At 39.9% G+C, this 24,853-nt stretch overlaps 1 protein-coding gene across 1 annotated transcript in view; it reads left to right on the forward strand.

The window, feature by feature from the left end:
- LOC139733877 (3'-5' exoribonuclease HELZ2-like) overlaps positions 1 to 24,853 on the forward strand; it is a 70,473-nt gene that overhangs the window by 2,110 nt on the left and 43,510 nt on the right. Inside the window, exons 3-20 of the mRNA XM_071644712.1 lie at positions 332 to 477; positions 993 to 1,175; positions 2,977 to 3,275; positions 3,972 to 4,143; positions 7,668 to 8,492; positions 8,886 to 9,189; positions 10,336 to 10,633; positions 11,758 to 11,959; positions 12,385 to 12,525; positions 13,477 to 13,678; positions 14,878 to 15,040; positions 15,767 to 15,919; positions 17,067 to 17,409; positions 17,905 to 18,014; positions 19,140 to 19,373; positions 21,073 to 21,254; positions 22,757 to 23,013; positions 24,319 to 24,708. Coding sequence (XP_071500813.1) covers positions 332 to 477; positions 993 to 1,175; positions 2,977 to 3,275; positions 3,972 to 4,143; positions 7,668 to 8,492; positions 8,886 to 9,189; positions 10,336 to 10,633; positions 11,758 to 11,959; positions 12,385 to 12,525; positions 13,477 to 13,678; positions 14,878 to 15,040; positions 15,767 to 15,919; positions 17,067 to 17,409; positions 17,905 to 18,014; positions 19,140 to 19,373; positions 21,073 to 21,254; positions 22,757 to 23,013; positions 24,319 to 24,708 — 4,604 coding nt within the window. The remainder of the gene's footprint in view (positions 1 to 331; positions 478 to 992; positions 1,176 to 2,976; positions 3,276 to 3,971; positions 4,144 to 7,667; positions 8,493 to 8,885; positions 9,190 to 10,335; positions 10,634 to 11,757; positions 11,960 to 12,384; positions 12,526 to 13,476; positions 13,679 to 14,877; positions 15,041 to 15,766; positions 15,920 to 17,066; positions 17,410 to 17,904; positions 18,015 to 19,139; positions 19,374 to 21,072; positions 21,255 to 22,756; positions 23,014 to 24,318; positions 24,709 to 24,853) is intronic.

Genomic DNA, 24,853 nt, shown 5'->3' on the forward strand with positions numbered 1-24,853 from the left:
AGGAGAGAATATGAAAAGGGAGAAAAGAAGAGGAGAGAATATGAAAAGGGAGAAAAGAAGAGGAGAGAATATGAAAAAGGGGAAAAGAAGAGGAGAGAATATGAAAAGGGAGAAAAAGAAGAGGAGAGGAAGGGGAGAAGAGAGGAAGACACATAAAAGAAAGTGATGGAAGTTTACAAAAAGGAGAGAAGAAGTAAAGATCAAATTTCTGCCCTCTGGCAGCTCAAATATTAATTCCAGTCATAAAGTCCTTAGACCTAGGAAAATCTAGGTGAGTCAATCATTGTTAACAGTGTGTGCTTTTTTTCTTTCTTTTTTTTTGTCTATTCAGTGTCATGGGAATCCAAGGAGAGGCCACCTCTTGCACTTGTCATTGAATTCAAACGGTCAATCCTGAGTAAATCTCCTTCTGAGAGGGTGGCAGCCAAGCTGAGAGAATGTCACCAGCAACTTCTGAAACTGGCTCCAATACAAATGGTAATATGAAACTTAATATAAAATTGATTGTTTGAGATCTCAAATCCTTTTTAACTACATGCCCTTCTTACTGTGTATAGGCTGGTCTGTACTGTGTGTGTATGTAAACTGACTAACACATAATGAAATCCACTCTGCCCCAGAAGTGCAGTAACTACCGGTACTCACATTTCAGGAAATGTATACCATGAACATGGTGTATATGTATGCAGGGGTCTAGGGCAATTACCTCCTGGGCAATTACCTCGGACCCTTCCCCTGGCCCTAATTGTAATTGTAATCCTGAACCTAATTCTAACCCTAACCCAAACTCCTAATCCTAAACCTAACCCTATAATCTTTACTCTAACCTTACCACTAACCAGTATTTAGCCAGGTGGTACTGTAATTGCCCTGATATGGTATGCAGTGGACAACTCCTCTGTGAAAAACAAGGTATAATCTATCATGCGTTGATGTCAGACTTTCTGGCCATGGTATCTTGACTACATGTTAATTTATTGTTTCCCCCTCAGCAAATTGTGCTTCCACATTTCAGCGTTTGGAATGCCGTCCAGTTGAGGCAGGTGCTAGATGCTGAGTTGTGGCAAAGTGCATTCATGGCAGTCTTAAGTGGAAATGCTCCCACAAAGTCTCATGCCATTGACATGGATTGGATTCCCCAAGAACATATCAAGATGATGGCAAGGGAGAGGCAGGTAAGTCAATCTTTCACTTAAGCTGATAAGGCAGAAGTGGCTCTGTGAATGGATTTTTACAGCTTATCCAAGCCAAGTGGCTCAAGAGAGTCATCGGGATTGTTCACTGTCCAAAGTGCCATGTGCACTGTACATTAAGTTTTTCAGTTTTACACGTGTAGCTCACCTGAGCTAAATGTTAATTTGTCTGTCATCCGTCATCCACAGTGCATAAACTTTTTCACATTTTCATCTTCTTCTTGAAAACCAGGGGCTAGATTTTGCCTAAACTTGGCAAGAATCACTTATGATGGCAGCAGTATTTTAGTTTATAAACATACAAACATACAAATAGTGATGATGCCCTGGGTAACACCTAGGTTTGGGCCTAGATACCCAAAATTAGCTCATTTTCATAATTTTGTATATTTCCATCCTCTTTGAAAACAGGTGGCTGGGTATCGACCAATCTTGGCAGGAATCATCATGGGGGAGGGAACCATATAGATTATACAAAATACAGGTTTTACCTGATTTAGAGGGAGGCTAGGGTGGAGCCCAAGTGGTTTACCTGATTTAGAGGGAGGCTAGGGTGGAGCCCAAGTACCCCAAAATAGCTGATATTCATAATTTTAGCTCACCTGGTGATCGCAATCGGTCACCATCCCACATCCGGTGGGCATCATCTGTTGTCTGTTGTCCAGTGAGCGCAAGACCCGCAGGTCTCTCGTTTTGAATTCACCTGAGGCAAATGCCCCAGGGGTGGGGGGAAGCCCCCCAAATGAAGGAATCTTTACAAATCGTCTTCTCTAGAACCAGAAGTGATTGAGCCAAGTTAGTGCCATGAGTATGTCCCCCGGGACCCTGTTTAGGGACCATGTTGGAGTCAATTTTCACCTTCATCTTGAAAATGATGGCCAAATTTCCACCCACCTTTGGTAGGTATTACCACAAGGGTGATATGTATTTGTACAAATTGGCACCATTTCCCCCCACCCCCCCCCCCCCCAAAAAAAAAAACAACAACAACAACAAGAACAACAACAACAACAACAAATAAAAGGTCTGAAAGCAATGAAAGTCATTTCAAAGGGATAATGGAATCTTTCATAATTTCAGTAGTATATACAAATGTAGTGGAACTGTTCCATGTATGTGCATTTTAATATAGGTATTTGTGAGGTACAGGAGGTCAATGTTCTGAGGGTATAGTTGCAACAATATATCAGAATATTCCTTCTGAATATTTTTAGTGTTTGACATTTTGGGCAGGACTGAATAAAATTAGAACATGTTGGACCAAGATCAGCCCAAGAAATTGTACTATCTGCATTTGTACACATGTGTGCTTGTGTGTACTTGCAGGTGGGGTCATACTTTTTCAGATTTTTGAGTGTTCATAAGTATTTATGTATGTGCATGTGTGTACATATTTGCATGTGTGCATGGATACATTATTTAGGTTCATGTCTGCATGAATGTGTATGTTTGTACATATAAAACAAGGGACTCCTGTTAAAAGATGATCGAAGCCCTCGAGACTGTCAATTTGCTGTAGTTATATTAAAATTTTCTTATGAGCGAAAATAGATTACATTTGTATATGAAAATGTATGGACAATAATTTTGAGACCTGAATGTTTATGTCACTGTCAAGAGGGTTTTTTTTTAACATTATAGCCTTTTTGAACTGAGTGAACTGTACATATTTCTGTTCGCCTATAAGTTTGTGTGCATTTTCTGTCAAGTGAAAAGAAAATGTGATGTCGAACATCATTTCGCAGTGTAACTTGATATTGTGCATGTCTTTATACGCAATTAGCCTTTTCGTCAGAAGAGATGCAAGGCGGGGCGTCCAGAGGTGTCATCCAACAAAGCAGGAACTAGAAGGACAAGGCAAAATGCCAATGGGAGGATGAAAAATGACACAGAGCTGTCTTCCCCTCCCTCATCTCACGATCAGAAGCAGCGAGGCCAGTCAGCTAGTACAGGCCAGTCAGGGGATTCAGGACAATCCCTGTCCAAAGCATCCAAGAAATGGCTTGAGGAAAACCGATTCCGCCTTGCATGTAAGACCTGCTTCACACTGAAAAGGAACCAGGATGACATCAATACCTACAGGTGAGGTAGCAGTCCAGCTCTGGTCTGTAGCCCCTGAAGTGTAAACCTGCACAGTTGATGCTGCAAAAGCAGCTAGGCTTTATAATTCTAACATACATTTTTTCAGAGAGGTTAGGTTTCTGTCTTTAGGCATGTAATGGTGAAGTCAGTGAGTTTAGTTTGGATGATTATGAAAGGTGAGTGTCTAGATGTTTGCAACAATTTCACAATTAGATATGCTGAGAACATTGAATAATTTATTGAAAGTAATTTTGACATTTTAGAAATTGATTACAATGTGCAAATAGCATTTAAGCATTCAAAATGAGTTTAACCATGATCTGTGAAAAACAAAACTAAAAGCCTACAAATTTCTCATTTGTAAAGAATCTTTATAAATGACTTTTTTATTGGAAGGAAGTGTAATAGAGATGACAGTCAGATGGAATTTAAATTGAGATGCTTAACATAGAGGAAATAGCAAGGTACATGCAAGAATCAACAGCTCAGTGGACCAAAACAATATGGTTGCTTGTTAAAGTATAGTATTCTCTGTAACAGTGGTGCTATTTCCAAAAGATTAAGAAAAACTGAGGAGGAAGAAGAGATAAGAATGAAAAAACAAAGAAGAATACACTGAGGAGGATGAGTAAGGAGAAGCAGCTACTAGTACTTGAGATGTTGTTTGATGCCATGTATCTTTTCATTGATCCTCAGCCTGAATCTCAACCCAGCTCACAGCCCCAAGTGTAGGAAAGACCTACTACTCTGTCAACTGGAGAAAAATGGTCCCTCAGCAGATTCCAGTACTGTGTATGGACTTGTGCGCCCTCGCCCAAAGCGTGCCAAGGAAATCATCTGTGCCTACTTCACCAAGGGCAAATGCCAGGTAGAGAGGTTTCTCATTGTCTCATCAAAAACTGTTAGAAACCTGAAATTAGGTCCCAACCAAAACTATACGATCCGTTGTTAAGCTGAACTTCACTGACAACGACTTGACAGTTTTGATGAAGATATATTTTATAATCAGACTTCAAGATACACAATGCTGCAAAATACCTAGATTACTCTACATGTCAACACTTTGTGTAAGAGCAGAAAATGTGAAGTTGCTGCAAAGATGGACAATGCCCTTTGTGATTCAAACAGAATGGTCTGTTTGTACTGAAGAAATAATGATTGTAATATATCATGACCTTGTAGAAATAAGAGCACTGTTAAGTATTGGTGTGACATTTCCATTCAAGTTGAAACCAACTGTCTCCAGTTTTATGCCAACTTTGGTTACCAGATTTTCTTGTCTTGGAGTAGTGTTTGTGTTTATATGATTGTGTCCTACACATTTTTTGGTGTGCCATTTGTCAGCTGTTGGAGTAAATGTTTTTAGACTGAGCATAGCCAACAAAGCAAGGTAGCAAATACTGATGATTCAAAAAATAGTATGTTCCATTTACTGAAATTTGCTGTTTTGATGAGATTACCATCATTAGAATACGGTAATTAGCTTTGGATGAGCAATTTTCGCTCAAGGTTTCTAGCTGTTATCATCATGGTAGTTACTATTAATGCTAGACGTCATTAATAGTTTTACAGTCAGTAATTGAATAAACATAATCATAGGTGGGGGAGCATTTTCATCTAAATGAATGTCAAATGAGGGAAATTTGCAGTTAACAATAGAATTAGGACATCCCATTAAGGTACATATTTCGTGAGTATGTCACCTAGATAATAGAGCAGTGTGTACTTGTGCACAGCTTGCTATTGTGGAAGCTGTGGGCTTGTTAATGCTGGCTTCTAGCTGTTGTCATGGTAGTTAAAATGCAAGACATTACTACAATAAATTATATGGGTTATTTAAATAACAACCAGCAGTTGAATAAACATACATGTAGTCATGGATGTGAGAGCACATTGTCTAAATGAATGTCAAATGTGGGAAATATGTACTTTACAACAGAATGAGGACAATGGAATTAGGACAATAAAATTAGGACACACAATTTAGGTACACCCCATTCTGGCTTGCAAACTAACAAATCAGTCAGTGCCTATCCCAAGCCCAGGTAAAGGAGGAGGGTTGGGTGTGATGTTAGCATCTCCACCATGTAAAAACTGTACATGCAGCTACAGAAATGCCAACAAGAGAATCAATAATTAATTTGGACCTGGGAGAGGATGGTTCTCCCGCTGGAGAGTAGCCTTTAAACAAGGCGACTCGCTCTGCGTGCCCCCGTATAGCGCGTTTACCCCACAAACCTGTTGGCTGGCGAGTGGAGCGAGCCGCCTTTATCCACTCATTCAGGGATGTGTACTTTTGTCGTTGTTGTTGCTTTATATTCTTTGACAAATTTGCGTACAAATTTGACGCAGAAAATACACACGGCACCAAGGCAAGCCTCGTTAATATTAAGTAACTATTCTTATTCTACTTAATATTAACGAGGCTTGCCTGTTACTTAATATTAACGAGGCTTGCCTTGGTGCCGTGTGTATTTTCTGCGTCAAATTTGTACACAAATTTGTCAAAGAATATAAAGCAACAACAACGACAAAAGTACACATCCCTGAACGAGTGGATAAAGGCGGCTCGCTCCACTCGACGGCCAACAGGTTTGTGGGGTAAACGCGCTATATGGGGGCACGCAGAGCGAGTCGCCTTGTTTAAAGGCTAGCTGGAGAGCTGATAGCAAGAAGTGACTGGCACAGGACCGGGCTCGTTGGAGAAATCTTCCTCATGGCACATTGCATGCACATGTCACGAAGACACTGAAGCTGTGTATGGTTGTGCACTGCTAGCTATTGGAATTTCATTGTATGGCTGTGATAGGATCATTGGTGATGCTGTGGTAGAGTGATCAATATAAGCTCACAGGCAGGGGTCAACGAACTTTTAGAGCCCAAAGTTTTTATGGCGCATTTCTATTATGGGTCATAACTTTTGATCCATAACTCCATTTGTGACCAAACTTGGATGGTAGATGTCCCTTGGAGAGTGGATGGTCACCACAAGGTCAAAGGTCACATGCAGGGGTCAACGAACTTTTAGAGCCCGATGTTAAGTTTTTATGGCGCGTTTCTATTATGGGTCATAACTTATTGATCCATAACTCCATTTGTGATTAAACTTGGATGGTAGATGTCCCTTGGAGAGTGGATGGTCACCACAAGGTCAAAGGTCGCAGGCAGGGGTCAACAAACTTTTAGAGCCCAATGTTAAGTTTTTATGGCACGTTTCTATTATGGGTCATAACTTTTGATCCATAACTCCATATGTGACCAAACTTGGATGGTAGATGTCCCTTGGGGAGTGGATGGTCACCACAAGGTCAAAGGTCACAAGCATGGGTCAACGAACTTTTAGAGCCCAATGTTAAGTTTTTATGGCGCGTTTCTATTATGGGTCATAACTTATTGATCCATAACTCCATTTGTGAATAAACTTGGATAGTAGATGTCCCTTGGAGAGTGGATGGTCACCACAAGGTCAAAGGTCACAGGCAGGGGTCAACAAACTTTTAGAGCCCAATGTTAAGTTTTTGTGGCGCGTTTCTATTATGGGTCATAACTTTTGATCCATAACTCCATATGTGACCAAACTTGGATGGTAGATGTCCCTTGGGGAGTGGATGGTCATTACAAGGTCAAAGGTCACAAGCATGGGTCAACAAACTTTTAGAGCCCAATGTTAAGTTTTTATGGCGCGTTTCTATTATGGGTCATAACTTGTGATCCATAGGTCCGTTTGTTACCAAACTTGTATGGTAGATGTCCCTTGGAGAGTGGATGGTCACCACAAGGTTAAAGGTCACAGGCAGGGGTCAATGAACTTTTAGAGCCCAATGTTAAGTTTTTTTGGCACATTTCTATTATGGGTAATAACTTTTGATCCATACTCCATTTGTGACTAAACTTGGATGGTAGATGTCTCTTGGGGAGTGGATGGTCACCACAAGGTCAAAGGTCAGAGGCAGGGGTCAGCAAACTTAAAGGACTCAATGTTAAGTTTTAATTGCACGTTTCTTTTTTGCCATAAATTTTTACTCTTTTATATCTCTTTTCATCTGTTATATCTCTCTTTTTTTTATCAGTTATATCCTATTCGCATACAATTTCTTATACGCGAATGGGTGAGACACATGGCACTTGCCTTGTTTATGTTATGTATATTTTGTTATTTTGTTTATGATACATATATTCATTTTTTGTGCGAATGTACTCTTTTGCGATTCACTTCAACTATTTCATATATGTTTGTGTGTTGTGGAGAAGGACAGATCAAGTGGATTTGATATTCAGTATCAGGTGCATGCGATCTGTTCCCTTGAAACTAGAAGCTCAGAATTATATGAAATGGGGGTATGTTTGCATGGATGCAGACCATATTCCTGTTCTCTCTTTCTTACTTTCCAGGTAGAGAATTGCTGTTACAGTCATAGCAGGATTGAGCTAGATGTCTGGCGTGCTGAACACCAAAGAACTTTTGATCGAGCAGAGGTAATGGAATATCTCATGCACCACCCTTCCAGCATGTCGACAGCTGTCTCTTCAGGTGTCCTGTCTGGTACAGCCAAAGCCCAAGGAGGTATCAGACAGAATAACACAAAGAAAGGAGGGCAGCAAAAGCCAGACCCAGCAAAGATGGAGGCAGTCAGGGAGGTGCTAGAGAAAATTGGTGGGGAGATTCTAGTTCTTTGTGCAAAGTGTTACGACAATAGGCCTCGTAGAATCAGCCAACCAAGGGCTTCGAATCGCAAGATATGTTTATATAGCAAGGACCACTTCATGGCTTCAGGGCAATACTTGGTCCACTCTTGTGATGGAGCATACCTCAAAGTCAGGGAGTGTCCCTCCCAGCGCAAGAACAGGAAAATCCCTCTCTGCCGGTATGTCAACAAGACCTTTGGATGTCGACTGGGTGACAAGTGCTCTTTTGCACACAGTCTGGCTGAGTCTGAGTTGTGGGCACTCCAGTTGTCCCATGGCATCAGAATGGAAGAACTGTGGCCCATCTGTTCTGAACTGAAACAGCAAGCTCACCCCAAGAAGGGTGCAAAGTTGGGAACTCTTGGCACCCAGGGAGCAAGAGCGAAACCCCAAGGTTCAGTAGCAAGTGACAGGAACAGGAAGAGCAGGAGGCAACCCCACACTGCATCTGCGACTCGAGGCACCCTGGCCCCATCCTGTGACTCCACAGAAAGATTCCAGGACTACCCTCCTTTCTCTCACACCATCAAGGTACGATATAGAACCAACACCTCACTTGACAATAGAAGATCATCTCCTATGCTGCTAATAGAATTTCTCTTTCTCAAATGTCAAGTCATAGTGCAGGGTTATGAATCCATATGTATATATATAATACATCTCTGTTTTTTCTAACATCTTTTCATGCTGCAGCGGATGGATTGATCAAGTGCTTTCACTGGTAATGATTATTATTTGCAACAATTAAACATGTACATGGACTGCTGGCAGGTTGTTAGGACATTGATAAAAGAATATGTGAATGCGTGGTAATCTTTTTTCTTTTTGCATTTGTAGATTGATAGACACTATATATTGATATTCAGGAAACTGCCTTCCTTTGTAGTGATATAAATATTTTTCTTTCTCTCTCTCTGCCTCAAGGTTGTATGCGGGTTATGTTTTGACCAGGATTCCAGTGTGATCCAGATACAGGATCCAAAGAAAAAATCCTACTGTTCAGGAAAAAAGAGACACCCATGGGGTCAGTACACTGTCAGAGTGGTTTGGGCCTCATCCCAGGGCAAGTGGCTCCGTATCTTCCCTAGACCACCTCAGCTGAGACCAGAGATCAGCCCTAAAATTTGCTGGCAGAACAAATCATGCAAGCGTGTGTTTGGCAAACAGTGTCTGTTCCCTCACTTCTTGGAAGAACTGGAGCTGTGGGATTACCAAAAGAAATACAAAGGTAATAGACTGCCTATTGATTCCAGCATTTTACACTGATGTGGGATGTTTTGTGCTGTGAATGTCTAGCAAGAGAAATGAAAGAAAAAGAAGAAGATACCACTGTACAAATCTGATGAATACCAGCACATGCCTAGGCGTAGAAATGTTTTCAGTGGTGTTGTAGTGCTTTGTAAAGGAGATTGTGTGTTGGAATTTGATTTTGCATTTTTTTTAGGACTGTCTGTTGAGGCAATTAGGGGACCAGGCCTGTGTTTTATGAAGAGTTAAAATTGATTATATAGTTAATTTCAACTGTAAGTCTATGGCAGCCTGTGTGGTAAGGAAATCTAAAATCAATTTTATCTTTTGATAAAACGGGGCCCTGGACTGAAGAAGAGATCACTACTAAAATTTAATCATCTGTTCCTTGTGTCATTCTCGAGTTTTCCTGTAAGTTTCATCCTAATACGTCATAACTTTCTGAGTTATTTTGCACACAAGACAAACAAACCAACCAACCCACAAACAAATGCTGATGAAAACATAACCTCCTCCCTTAGCGGAGGTACAACGTGTAATAATATTCTTTTATGTTACCAGAAGTCCATTCATTTGTCAGTGGATTTCCAAGTTTGCTCATGTTAGATCAATGGTGCCCCCATCTGGGTGATGGGGGGGGGGGGGGGGGGAGAAGGAGGGACAAAAGTGGGGGCAACCTTTCACATTTTCATCGTCTTTCAAAACACATGTCAAGTTTGTTATCAAACTTTGCAACCATTATTGAATGGGTGAATCTTCTTTAAAACCAGAAATGCTCTTAGCAAGCTTATTAGTGGGTGTACTTTCAAATTTGTGTATGGCAGATTCAAGGGTAACCCCCTTGGGCGAGGATTATATTGGGTCCAGTTTTCACATTTTAATTGTCTTGTAAAATGTATGGAATGTGAACTTGCGATACTCATTTCAGCGCTAGACCCCTGGGTTTCTTGTTGTTTTTTTATTTTCTTTTTCTGTGTGGTAGTCAGACATTGCCGTGGAAGGTTCAAATGAAAGAAAAATTATCTGAATATCTCTCGAAGCTTTGTTACGTGCACATATTAAGAAAAAAAACAAGTATTTGTCTCATGCCTTGCCATTACTAACTCAATTCCACTTACCCCTTCAGTGAAATCAATGGAGCAGGTCATTGCTAAGCAGCAGCAATCGCAGACTGCATCGCGCCAGACAGTGAGCACTCCTCCAACATCAACGCCAACACTGACTCCAACACCAGACTCTATAGCAGCGCCAACATGCAAGTATCACTGCCCCTACTGCCGGTTCTCTACCTCAAATCAGACGCAGTATGAGACTCACCGCCAATCTGCTGAGCACAAGGCCAGGATTCTTTCAGACTCTGACCGCATCTGGAAATACCGCAGCCCACCCCATCATGCAGAAGGGTGCTATGAGATGTGTAGGGAGTAAGTTGAATCCTTTTCTTACTTATGTGTCATAGACTTTCCTGCATTTAATTCTTTAGTAATGCTATAAGACATAATTGTAATACTACCAGTGCCTAACATTGATATGAATATCTATCAACAAATTGGGATAATAAGAATGTAAACAGGTGACAGTACAGTGGTACATTCATACTTTAAGCATTAAGCCCCAGTCACATAGACATGCCGGCTCACCCCGGATCTGATCCTTGGTGATCTGGGGAGAGATCCGTGTTGACGTCTTGGGCATCCTTGGACATCCAGGAGGCCAACACGGCAACTTTTGAAGGTCAAAAACATCCTGCGCCATCCGGGGACTGCCGTGATGGCAGAGCAATCTGGGATGGTCCATGTGGTTGCCGTGTTGATCTGTGTAAACGCTGCGCATTTCCGGCCTTATCCGTGTAGCTGCCATATTGATGTCGTGTTGATACCATGTGTACAGTCATGTCAATGCTCGTCGACGCTCCGTCGCGAGGTCAAAACTATCCCAGAAGTCCCAGGTTCATTGTGTAGATCCTTGAGGATCTGTGCTTAGTGACTAAGGCCTTAAAGGGGATGGCTAGTAACTGATCAGTGGGAATCAGTGGGATGATTGCTCCAATCCTTGTGGAATTCATTTAAGAGTACATTATATATCTATTGTTATGTGAAAATCATTTGCTTCAGAGTGGTCTCGTATTCAAGTAATGTGCAGTAATGTGCCCCGTCACTGTACAGGCATTCTAACCTGGAAACATTGAACTGCACATTACTTGAATATGAGACCATTCTGAAGCAAATGATTTTCACACAACAATAGATATATAATATACTCTTAAATGAATCCCACAATGATTGGAACAATCACCCCAGCATTCCCACTGATTCCCACTGATCAGTTACTAGCCATCCCCTCTAAGTGCACTACACCATGGTGGGATATGTGGCAAAAGATACATGTATATGCAGTGTGTATGTGTCACTAGTAACTAGATAGTGAAATGACTGTAAGACCAAAGACAGAGACAATTGAAGACAAGAATGATTAAACCAACAGAGTACCTCACAGACGTGAATGCTGCTTCATATCTTACCTGTGATAAAATGCTGTCTCCTTGTAGAAATGAAACCGGTCAGTGCGAGTTCTCTGGAACAGATGGTGACAACAATGACTGCAAGTTTGCTCACAGTGTAGAGGAACTGGATGAATGGAGGGAACGCCATGACTATCTGATCATGAAGCTTGACAAGGCACGAGAGATGAAGCTCTTTTCATGGCTGGATGACCTTGCACATGATGTTCAAGTGGATGAAGAGAATGCAGTAAGTCCAAGCATTTTATAACCTGTAGTCAGACTGTATTCTATTTCTATTGTATTCAATATCAATTCTAGAGTTACTGCAGGAACAATGTATATCAGTGACAAGGACGTTTACATTTGATCATTGGTCATATAAAAGCACCTATTACAAAGAGTTCATCCTCCATTGATGCAGTTGTCACATGACTAAGATGATTACTGCGAGATTCCCTTGAAACGTTGATCATACATGTTAGATTTTTAAAAGTCTTTAGTCTTTCTTAGTATAAGTTGGATAATACTTGAATAGTTACCAATTTGTTGTTTTATTTCACTGCAATTTGATGTACATCTGAGAGCTCATGCCATTACCAAGCATTTTTAACGATGACAGGATTGTACAAACTAATGCTGCCCAATCTGTTTGAACTGATCTTTGATAATCAGGTGACTGAGGATATGTATGGCATGGAGTTAGAAGTAAACAATGACTTCAGCCAGACACGTGTCATAACAGAAGAGAAGAATGTGAAGACTCGGCAACAGAAAGAAATACAATGGGATATCATCCTCCATGCTCCTGTAGAGGTGATGACAATGCTAGATTTGTATTTTACCCTTGTCCATTATGGATTTCTTTGAATATTGGATTTCTTGTGTTTTGACATTCATGCAAGCATGCATGGTAGCTTTATGGCCTTGACATGCATCTGACAACATAGAAACTTTGTGGTCCATTCTAATCTCACCAGAGCCACTGTAAGGTCACAAGTGAGCTATTGCTATCACTTTTTATTTGTTGTGCATCATCTTCTTGGAAATCCACAATCCAATCGAATCAAAACTTGGCACTGATCAGTTTTAAGAGTAGGGGATACACAAAGTGTTCCAAATAGTTCAGGACAGTGTGTCTCCCCATAGGGACCTGGTGGCCCCGCCCACATAGCGTTGCATTCCTTTATTAAACCAGATCAATGGTAAAGAATGTGGTGTCAAGGTGAATGCGTCAGAATTGGAATCATGATATACCTCACTTACCTTTTGTATTGTAGCTGACTGAAAATATTTTTGCCTTTCCAAATGACTTTCAATGTTTCCTAGAGATATGTGAGTGTCAAATATTCATATTACAATATTTTCATTATAATATGTATATATATATATATATATATATATATATATATATATATATATATATATATATCTTCTGTATAAATGTTCTATACACTGTGGTATGGTGGTATGTTTTCCTTTTACCAGTTACTGTCATGACCCATGTGAATTCCTCTTTGAGTGGCCTAGTCTGAACATGAAAATCAGCATGCAAATTTTAATATACTTGGCTCAATACAAAAAGTAAAAGTGTTAAAAAGAAAAAAAAAACTGGACAGCAGTATATTTGCTCTGTTTTTTTTTCTTGGATGTTTGTAATGTTACTGCATTATGCACATAGTACCAGTAAGCTTAAAATCAATGTCATCAAGTGATGCAATTCTTATAAATGTTTATCCTCCATGATCATTTGTTCACACTGAGCAGAAACAGCTGAAACGAGTTGGACTGCTGTACGACCAGCATCGTTCACAGTTCTTCCTCTCAGACCCAGAGTGTGAGAACCAGCCACAGAGCTGTCCCGGCCGTCTGCTGAAGAGGGAGACAGATTCCCAGGATTACCAACTGAAAGTCATCTTCTCATCATCACGCTGTGGCCTGTTCTGCCAGTGGCTTGTCTTTGACTTCGGTAAGTCTCATTCATTTCTGTTAGACAGCTATAACTTGTATTCTTATGTTATCTCTCTCTTTCTCTTTTTAAATGTCATTCTCCTATCAAGTCAAAAAGTCTCATGTTATGGGAAACTTTACTTCTTGGTCAGGGTGACTTTGATGAAAAGTTGAGTAAACATTGAAAATATTAACAGTCAGCCACAAATGTGACAGTAATCTCTTTTTGCATTTTCACAGGCTTTCATCATAAGGAGATCATTGACAATCACTATTGTATGAAAATTAAATGCAGCATTAATGTCATAGCATCAAAAGTCTCTTAGTGGTTTTAAACAGTAACAAAAAGAATATACATAAAATTCAGGTTTATGTCCATGTTGAAACAACTCTGAGGTTCTGACCCTTGCCCTAAAGTTATATAGTTGATACAACTGTATTACAAATTCATATGCAAAGGATATAATATCTTCTTTCTTTTTGCACTCATTCTAACTGAGAAAATGTAATCATTACATTTTATGTTGGTCAGTGGGAAACTTGTGAGGCGATGATATGACACAATGCGTAGCTGCATCAATTTAATGCAGTTATGACTGATATCACTATTTGAGGGAAAACATTCAAGCTTACTAATTCCAAAACTTTTGTATTTTGCACAATTGTGATAAAGTATTGACCTATATTCTCTGTGCAATTTTACTCCTTATATTAAGATCAATTTGAGCATAGAGTGGAGATCCCTTAAAAATCCAATGGAAGAATTGCATTTTCCTGTCGAGGACATTTCTAGAGGAGAACATAAACTGTACAAAGAACTGATAGATTATGGCCTCCTCTGCATGGCAAAGTTACATGTGCATTGAGAGCGTTATTTAGTTTTTGTGTTCCAGGCCATCTTATTACTAATGGACAGAGCATTTTTTTATGACATTTTAGATATTTTCTTGTGATGGCAGCCCTTATTGGAAATATCAAGTGGACAGAGATTTACAATGATTTCATAGAAATAGTAGAATTTGTGTTAACCTGTGAGTTAGAAATGTCTTTTATGGGAGCTCACATTTACTGGGATTACATTTCAGAATATGAGACACTCCTTTCATAGCATCTCCAACGTTTTGGCAGTTACAGTTACAGTTTGAGGTACGTATTAGATATTCATCTGTTGATGGTGATGTACCAGTACTGACAAGCTTTCTTCATGGTTGTATACAGCTGAGAGACCCTGCCTGGTTGTCAAGCTTTCTGTGAACATGGGAACCGAAGCTGAGCTCAAGCAGCTAGAGTTTGTTCACCAAGAAGTGGCAATTAGTGAACTGTGGAGTGAAACCAACTGCAACATCATTTGGAGTGCTCCCCCTGATTCCTGGACCAAGGGGTAAGGATATATTTGGTCTCCACTCAAAGGGTGCTGGAGGCATTATGTTTTTGAGTTGTCTGTCCATCTGTTCATTTGTCCAAACCTAAAAAACACAAGTTAGAAAATAACCTTCTGTTGGATTTTCTTGCTAGTTAATGCAGTTAAATGTAAATGCTGCATATGAGCTTAGTATGTGCATTTAATTTTGGGCACAATCCCTCAAATATCGAAAGAATGAGGTCACTGAGCTTCGGCTAAAGATATGATTTTCCAACCATAATTGCAGTTCAAAATATTGAGTGGTAACGCAATTTGGTAGAAAGGATTGAAGTGCATTGTTTGCATGGAGTGAAATGGATGAAACATCTAAGGTCAAGGTAAAAGGCTAAAGCTTTCATTTCTAGTGATAGTGGTAAAAATCCCATGTGTAAATTAGATAAGATGATCACAGAAATCTTAACTGAATTATTAATATGGCAACAGTTTGATGTCATCTGTAGCATAAGTTTTCTTCAAAATGTCATCTGTATATGAGATTTCTTGCAAAAATGTAGGGCTGTTGATAGCATAGTCAAGTAGGAATACTTTCACAAATTAATTCCAGTCTTTTATTACTTTATAATAGCCGTCATCATGGTTATTAGCACCAACATCTTTAGAAACATCTCCTTTCCACCTTTACAAAGTGGCTCGTACATACAACACACACAGACACTCATACAAGCTTGTGTTGAATACTGACAGGTTGATGGAGAAGTATCCCAGGCCAGCAACATCTGAGCTACAGGCACGAGCTGACGGCCTAGATGTGCTTCGCCTCAAGAGGGACAACTATAAGGTGTTCATGCACAGGATGCTAGACCTGGAAGAAAGGGAGCGCATGGAGAGTCTCTCTATGTGAGTATGGAATGCTCACATCTCTCGATGTGAGATCTACCAAGTCTCACACATTAGGCCTGAGACTCACACCTCAGGGGTCTTCCTCATGCTCACACACCAGACAATTTTTTTTTACTCACACCTCACACACACATGCACACAGCACAAAAGCATCTATTTCCAATCACCAAACAAGTCACATTTTGAGACAATATTTTTGTTAATCAGAATAACCCAATGTATCACATTAAATATGTGCCAGATCACACTATTTACGGCTAAAAATGCTATTAAAAGCTCCTTACCACAACAAGATGGACACCCTCTCCCCCGCTCATCAGTGGCAACGTGGCACAAAATCTGGCATGTAGTTGCTTTCTTACGTTGCCATCTAAGCGATATGAATGGCAAAAATGCAATATGAATATGCTTTGCAATGTGCACAGGCCATCCAATCTTATGGGACTTCTATATTTCCAATCTAAGGGCTAAGGTTTTGTATGAGGTAGGATCAAACATAAGAGTAATCATTGTTTAAAATACCTGTACAGGTCATGAGTAAGAAACTTGATTTGCAATTTGCCCCATTTGCGAAATAAAAATGATAGGAGGAGATAGAAAAAGGAAAAAATATTCTTGCTCAGGTCTTACTTAACTGTTTATGTGTCACGTTCGCACATCCAACTCAGTTGACGGCGATCCAAGTTCTCATATATTGCTCAAAATGCACAAGCTTCCCAAACTGATCAATAAATCACCAAATGCGGAGGTACAACTTGCACTCCATTCCTGTCATGTGTAGCTTGCATTACATCATGATTAAATATCAAACAGTCTTTCCTATTGGATTTGTGAGTGAATTCTAAGTTTCTGACATTGTTTTTTTGTGGAAAAGTCATGCCTGAACAATATAGTAGATACTGGTCATTTGAAAGAAAAATCGTCATCGATTTGTCATAAAATTTGCATCATAGCAAAGCCTGGCATTTTCTCTACAACTTTGCTCATTGTATGTCCAGTGTAGCAAAAATCTACAAAAAGTTACATGGCTCTGATATACAGAATGTTATCCCAAAGCATGCCTACATTGCAGTTTCAGAATAATATGGCACACAGGGGGTTTACACCATGGGGCATTCATTATTGGAAATTGTTCTTGATACAGATACAGAGCAATGACAGATATGGAGATCAAGCAGACAGTACAGCTTTCCAGGGACACCCTCTTCGCTCAGGGAGGGGAACTCTTCGGAACAATTAAACTCAGCCAGCCTCTGTTCAACGACTCACAGCCCTCGCGTATTTTTCAGGACGATGTCAAGGCTGTCCTCCTTAAATACAACAGTCAGGAAACATCCAGAAATGAAGGACTAGCCACAGTTTATGAGGCCCCTATCCTGTCAAAGGAAGGGTCATCCAATGCAATCACTGTCAGTCTTAGCCCATGCCTTGTACAGGACTGGAGACTGAAGGCCATGCTAAAAGGGAAGCAACCAGCCAAAGTGCAGGTGGGTGGGTCGCTTTGTCTTGCATATGAGAGGAGTAGATATTCTCGCCACAGCAAGATGCACGTTTCTGCAAGAGAATTGAATTGGACAGAATGGTTGTGATCTTTGCTTTTAAAACAAGAAGAGAAATTTCTGATTTTGCAGCAATAGTGGCAACCAATCTTGGAAACAAATTATGATCACAGGTTATCATATGTTAGCACAACATTAACTCGACAAATTGATTTTGTACAACTTAGATATGGGGGGTACAAGTTAGAATGAGCCCAGAAAGATGATATGATTTTTTTTTTTTGTCTTCTCCCTTTTAAATGAATTGTGATCAGAAATAAATGGTTTATCTGAATGAACTGTATTTCGATTGAATTATATCGTTTCAGTCTCAAATTCGACCAACTTTTCTCTTACCCTGTGCACATAGAGGAGGAAGCACCTGAACCTGTCTGTGAGACTGTTTACTCACCAGTATGTGTTTCTTGTGATATCTGCTTACAGGTCACTATACAGTTCTCGATCAACAGACACTGGTTCCTGACCTGTCATTATGCAGTGGATAACTTGAGATGTATGGACACAGTCCTACCACCTCCTAACCAACCTGCAAGGTATTAATATCAATATTTTGCCAGTTACGTGAAATTGTCATCACACATTGTGATGACATTGTACTACAGTATACAACTATTGGGAGAATCAGGCATAATGGCGGAGGCATCAGTCGCCATAGCGACATTTCTAGTTTACGCATGATATGTCATATGAAAGGAAAAAGAATGGATATTTAGACTATGATTTTATTTTTTGCAAAAGATTGCCCAAAAAAAAACTGAAAAAACTCATTCAAAATCCCCATTTGCTTGTGCAAATGAAAATTTGGTAGCATTACTGTCTATTGTTCTAACTCAGTTATGCATGGATTATGAACAATGAGTTGTGCATCAAATGAAAGAGGAAGGGTATAGCTTTCCATTCATGCACATCTCATAAAACAAATATGTGATTATGATTGCAACGAATTGCAATGAAACTCGGTTTCCTTTTTTCTGGGACACGCTGTAAATCACAGTAAAAAATATACAACAGTAATTCACAGCTTTTCTTCTGTGCCAAATTATATTATGTATTTTAGAGAGAGACATGAGACAAAGAAAATGTGTGAGCGTTGTATTTGACACAGTCACACTGCTGCATCATTCAATTTTATTATTTCAACCATGCTTGAGTGTGTATTTTTTTTTCAAAATTTTTATTTCATCTACCACAACAGATGTTAAGTAAATCTTATATAGTGTGGTGTTCATAATTGAAGTGTGTATTATTGAGACAGCAGCAGTTATGCAATCATAAACCAGTACTGTCATATAGTTTGAAAGGTGCTTTGGCATATTGTTTCATTTTGTTTTGGTTAAAGGGAGGGAGTTGTTAGAAAGGCATTTGAATCTGGTGGTAACATCTTGAATTATGATTCTTTGAGTGAAGCACTTCTAGTGTGCATTTTTTTATGGTACATTGCAGACAGTTGTTCACAAGCGTTCTTTACAGGCAGTGTTAAACAGATTGGATTAATAGTGTGTCTAGCTGATAGTTGATGGTTGAGTCTAAAGCAGAGCTTACTGTGGATGCCATATACATGTACAAGTCGTGTATCTCAGCTGCAAGACAGCTACACAGCATTATCGTAGTGGTGTAGTGTATTTGTTGGGGAAAATATTTTGCATTTTGCTGAGCAGGTTTCTGGAGCTTGAGGAGGAGATGTGCGAAGAGATGTTGAACAAGAGGCAGAAGAAGGCTGTCCGCTACATTTGCACAGTGGGAACCACACAGACCCCAGGGCCCCACCATGGTCCCACCATGATCCTAGGGCCATTTGGGACAGGGAAGACCCACACCTTGGCCCTGGCAGTTCAGAGAACTGTGGACCAGTGCCCCCAAGCCAGAATCTTGATCTGCACCCGCTCAAACAGGTGAGTCCTTTAATTTCAGACAGTGTATTGTTTGTTGGGGAAATCAAAGCCCTCCCCCCCCCTTCAACTACATTTGTAACAATAAAAAGATATAACACATGACAGGTACCTTTGTCATGTCATTAGCTCAGTCTTTGCAACATGATGAATATGTACTTAGATATAAGAACATTGTCTTTGAATGTAAACTCCCCAAGCGAGAAATAACTGCACTCCTATGTTCTAAATTGATTAAAGTACTGAGATTGTCATTAAATTATCAGGAGATTATAATCTCATGTGTAATACAATTTAACACATCTCATTTTGTTTATGATGAGCATGCAAGAGATTCAGACATCCTATAATCTCCAAAGAATATAGAATAATTTTTGAGAGTTTTTGAAGCATGCAGATATCTTCCTCCAGGCAATATATATTGCTTCTTAATTTCATTGTATTTGTTTATATGTTGTAATCCATTTCTAATGTATGTTATTGTAACATATATACATAAGTTAACAGAGATTATTAGTAATCACACAAAATGCACACATTGTATACAGCAGTATTCTTCTCGTTTGCCATGTGAGCTTTGCACTTGATGATTCAGATTAAGTTACATTTGCATGTACACGTATGTCACTCAGTGAACCATGTATTCACAATGATGTTCCAAAAAGAAAAAGTAGCAAATAGAACAATTAGAACATTAACAATTTGTGTAATGAGACACAGGAGAAATATTTTGTTGTCACTATTATTGGCTTTATTCTATCTTATCAAAATACGTTTGCTCAGTTTATAGATTGGAGAGAGACATAATATGATTATGACAAATCTTTACAAATGATAAACATACAGTAGTATACAAATGATGCACAGGATAGAGTGCGTCAGTAGAGCTGCATCTCCACTAACGCCACGAAATAATCCTGTGCATCATTTGTTTTATAAAATGGGTCAAAAACTAACAGCATTTTTCACGTACCTTTGTGGGTCAAGATGTCCGAAGATGTTCGTCCCAAACATTTACGCACTTCGCACTCGGAAATCCCGCACATATAAGTATGATGGGGGGTTGGGTTTCCAGACACTTAAGTTCCCGCATGAAAACTTACTTATTTTACATAGAATATGCACCCTTTACCTTAAAGACTTGATATAGACTCCTCATATAGGCCTACTAGACAACATACTCTGAAAACGGCGTGAGAATTAACCTGCTAAATCGTTGGATTTGCCCTTCAAAGTGATTCCATGTACGCGTCCGGTCCCACAACGCTTGGTCTACTGTACGTATACGTACGCCACACATGTTATGCACAAGGGAAGAAAGGCCAGCCGGCCGGCAGCCCGAACTAGAAGTTGTTTACAGGATTGACAGCGCGTATGCATGCAATTCCAAGGAGCCGCCGCGCGCACAGACGATCGGCAATAGGATTTAACACGCAGTGCAATGGGACTAAAATAACCAAAGCACACGTGACTCATTTCAGCGCTTCCTATTGGCTGCATTCTTGAACCCATTTTATAAAAGATATTAGTTGAGCATGTTCATTTTGGCAATGTGCTCTTCCAATCCCTTTGATTTACTGCACAATATTTGGCATTTGCCATACATTAAGTGCATATTGGCAGAGCTGTTTCACAGCCTGATGAAGGAAGTGCGATTAATGTTAAACAATGTGCTTTGGATTTTTTTTTTTCATGCACACAGTGCTGCTGACTGGTACATCTTGAGCTACCTGGACAGCTTCTGTCAAAAGCGAGGGGATGCTGTACAGATGTTGCGAATCTATGCAGCTGAGCGCAAAATTGCCTCGGTACCAGAAGTGGTCAGGAAATACTGCCCTGTGGATGCTGAAGGCTTTCATGTGCCAACAGAGGAAGAGCTTCTTGGTAGGGCAGGGTGTAGATATTGATGCATGCATCATGAATGAGCTCAGGTCCATCTTTAGCAGTTGAAATGTGCCAGATAAGAAACCTAAGGTTGATAATCCACTGTGTGAGGGCCCAAGCATTGAAATTGACATTATCATCTTCTTCAAAATGCATAATCAGATTTTTACCCAACTTAAACAAGATTCATTCTAGGGTTATATTTGATGCAAAAGTTATTTGAGATGGCCTCTTTTGGGCCCAGGGGTGGGTAGGTGCCAACAGAGTCAAAATTTCCCTGTCTTGTTTGAGAAGTAGTACCTTCAATTTGCATTGTATTCAAAAGGATGTAAAGTTTTTCATGACAGTTTGTGGGGGCCAGATTGGGCACGAATTGAGGGTGTTTAACAATGGTCCGATTTTCACCAAACATGGTAGGAATCATTTTTAGCCTGTTGAGGACGAGTTGATTTTGCTACAACACATGTTTCCTATAAACACCAGCGTGAGTATTTGCGAGACTAGTCTTCAGTAGATTGAGGGCAGGTATAGAATGCAGAAACATTCAAGATGTGCATGTGGTTCCTAGTATGGGACAGAGTGGAGTAAAGGGCCAAAGCACTCAATTTCAGTCATCGTTCTATCAAGTAGAATGTGTAGTGGTGTGCATGAATATCCTTGCAAATAAAGAATGATACATTAATTATTCATAAAGCACTAGAGAAGTGGCGATACATTATATTTCTGTAAAGGATTTAACATCAAGGGGTTTTGCAGGGGAGTTGCATTGAATATGAATTTATCTGGAGCTCAGTTGGGTATTATTACCCTTGAGGTTTTTGTTTTGTTTTGTTTTTTGAACAGCAGTGTTGAGAAAATCAATGTGTTTCTGTCATAGAGAATGTTTGAAACAGATGATACATCTATCAATAGAATCATGGCAAAAGAATATCTGTTTGATTTAATATAATATGACACATTTGGTTTCCCTACAAGTTGAACAAGATGATTACCCTGTAGCTCTTGCAGGTTAATGTTTCTTATAAGAGGAGATTATTGAACAAATATGGTGCATAAAAATGATCATATTTACTTCTTGCATGCACCATGTGGCTTATGTAGTTGCTCATGGTAGCAACGAATGGTGATGTGTAGAAGAGCTTAACTGGGTGCCAGACAATCTTACAAGATTGTTGTGTCATTCTTTTAATTCTCATTGTTGCCTTGTGGATGATATGGAAATAACGAGATTTGTGTTGAGACAGGTACATGTACTGTACATAGAAAAGGGAAAGCGTTTATTTTTAATCAGACTTTGAAGAGTAATCTGCGAGGACAGATCGTTTTTGTAATATGTTAAGAGCTGCCATAATGACAGCTGGTGGGTTAGGTTGTGATGTACAATATTGTAGGTGACCTCTACAATGTGCTGTCAACAGCATAAAAAACTCAAAAAGACCTTTTGCTTGCAGAGTGTGTTAGAGTTTTGTGCTGCTTTTATCCATCTTCATCCCAATGCACAGGATGGGTGCATGGTGGCAAAGAAGAGGCACAGACAGGGCCACCAAAAACCAAACCCAAACCACCAAACATTGTCCTGGCCACACTGACCATGGCAGTGCACCTGGCCAAGACGCCTACTCTCCATGGTTACTTCACCCACATTGTGATTGATGAAGCGGGTCAAGTCTTGGAACCTGAAGCGATCATCCCACTTGGCCTGGCGACAGAGACAACCTGTGTGGTCCTCGCTGGTGATCCCAAGCAAACAAATCCAATGGTGAGTACCACATGACTATCCTTTTTCATTTAAAGCGATTTCTTACCTCCGTGTGCAAAATAACGAAAAAAGTTGTGAATGAATTTAGATGAAACTTACAGGAAATGTTGAGAATGACACAAGGAACAACAGATGATGAAGTTTTGGTAGTGATCCGGGAATTTTTGTGGATTTTGTGAAGGAGCTTTGATATTTTGGCAGGTAGGGTCAATGAACTTAAAAGCTCAAGCTGCACATTTTTGAGGTTGTTTCATGCTACGCGCACTGAAGTGCGTGTTCTACTTTCTGCTAGGGCAAGGCGTGCCGCGCAACTGCATATTGATGATTTTACAAAAGGCTTCTATATTGGGAATTGGGGGACTTTCAGCGTGAATACTGTACGTGTGATGGGGTTGAAATCACTGATCTCAATTGAAGAACAAGATAGTGGTGGAAATGAGCTGCTTGGCAGAGGTCTGCACTCTTAGAGTGCTTATAAGTTCTCTATTTTTTTTAATGAACTCAAGAGATATTATTTGATTATGACCTCAACACAAGCAACTAGTGCATGCAAGCTGAATTCTGATTGCCAATAGAGTGTATTTTCGAGAAGAATTAAGATGAAGAGATGAGTAGCTTGTATTTCCTGCAGGTCTTCAGCATCCAGAACTTGGATTAATTCTTTTTCACTTTTTGCAGTGGTCTACATAATTAAAAAAAAAAAATAAAAAAAAAAAAAATCGAAATTCAGCATTAAGTCCTAACAATCATGAGACGAGATATAAACATGTCTGGTTAGTTTGAATGAGCATCATGTGCTATCTTAGGAAAGAAAACTGGCCGCCAATTCAACAAGCTGATTTCTTGCAAAAAGGCAGACCAATGTAGCAACAGTGCTGCCCACTTTAGCAGCAGGGAAAGGAACAAGCCACGTAAAAGTTCTGTACATACAAAAGTGATGCATAGGAGTCGTTGGGTATGTTATAGGCAGTACCTTGTGTCCTGCGTTGTGCAGAATTGCTTAATTCTGCCCTTTATTTCCAAGAATTTCAGCAAAACCTAAAGTCCAAGTAGTTTATTTCCAGACTGAATAAAACTGTGCATATTTCATTTCCAAAATTGGAAGGTGTTTTTTTTTATGTCTAGTTTAACAAAAATAAAAAGTGTAACATTCTGGAAGTGAAGTAAGTTTGATCCATTCCGCCAGTCTACCAGTAGTTGTAAATGTAGATAGAAGGATGTTTTATATACAAGATGTAGAAGTATTGTCTTTTTTCTTTATTTTGATTTGTTGTCCTTTTTATCATTGCTCTTCAAACATCATAGGTACACTCATTTCATGCGCTGGAGGCCAAGTTTGACTTGTCTCTGCTACAACGCCTCTACAAGTTTGACAAGCAGAACAAATGCCAGGCAAGTTGCCTCCTCCACGACAACTATCGCAGCTGCCAGGCCATCTTGGACTTCCTGAAGGTCCACTACGGTATGACGCTGAAGTCACGGTGTCAGGAGGGGGAAGAACACCCCAACCTCTACCCACTCAATTTTGTGGCAGTGAAGGGGGTTGACACACTGGTCGAGTCATCCTACATAAATCTGGAGGAGGCACGAGAGGTTGTGGAGAAAGTGGCATCACTCATGCAGTTCTGGCCAGAGGACCAGTGGGGAAAGCCAAAGCAGAGTGAAATAGTGGTCTTGTCTCCATACCTTCCTCAGGTAAGTTGTTCCCATGCTGTTTGTAAAACCAGCACACTGTGTGTTGGAGAATTGATAATGGTCATAGACATGCTCCCTCATTGAATTGTCCTATGTGTAAACATTATTGAAATCACAGACATTATCCATTGTCACTGGATTACTA

The sequence above is a fragment of the Diadema antillarum genome, unplaced genomic scaffold (genome assembly GCF_040938485.1).
Source record: "Diadema antillarum isolate AM-2024a unplaced genomic scaffold, OU_Dant_1.0 scf00000003, whole genome shotgun sequence".
NCBI lineage: Eukaryota > Metazoa > Echinodermata > Echinoidea > Diadematoida > Diadematidae > Diadema > Diadema antillarum.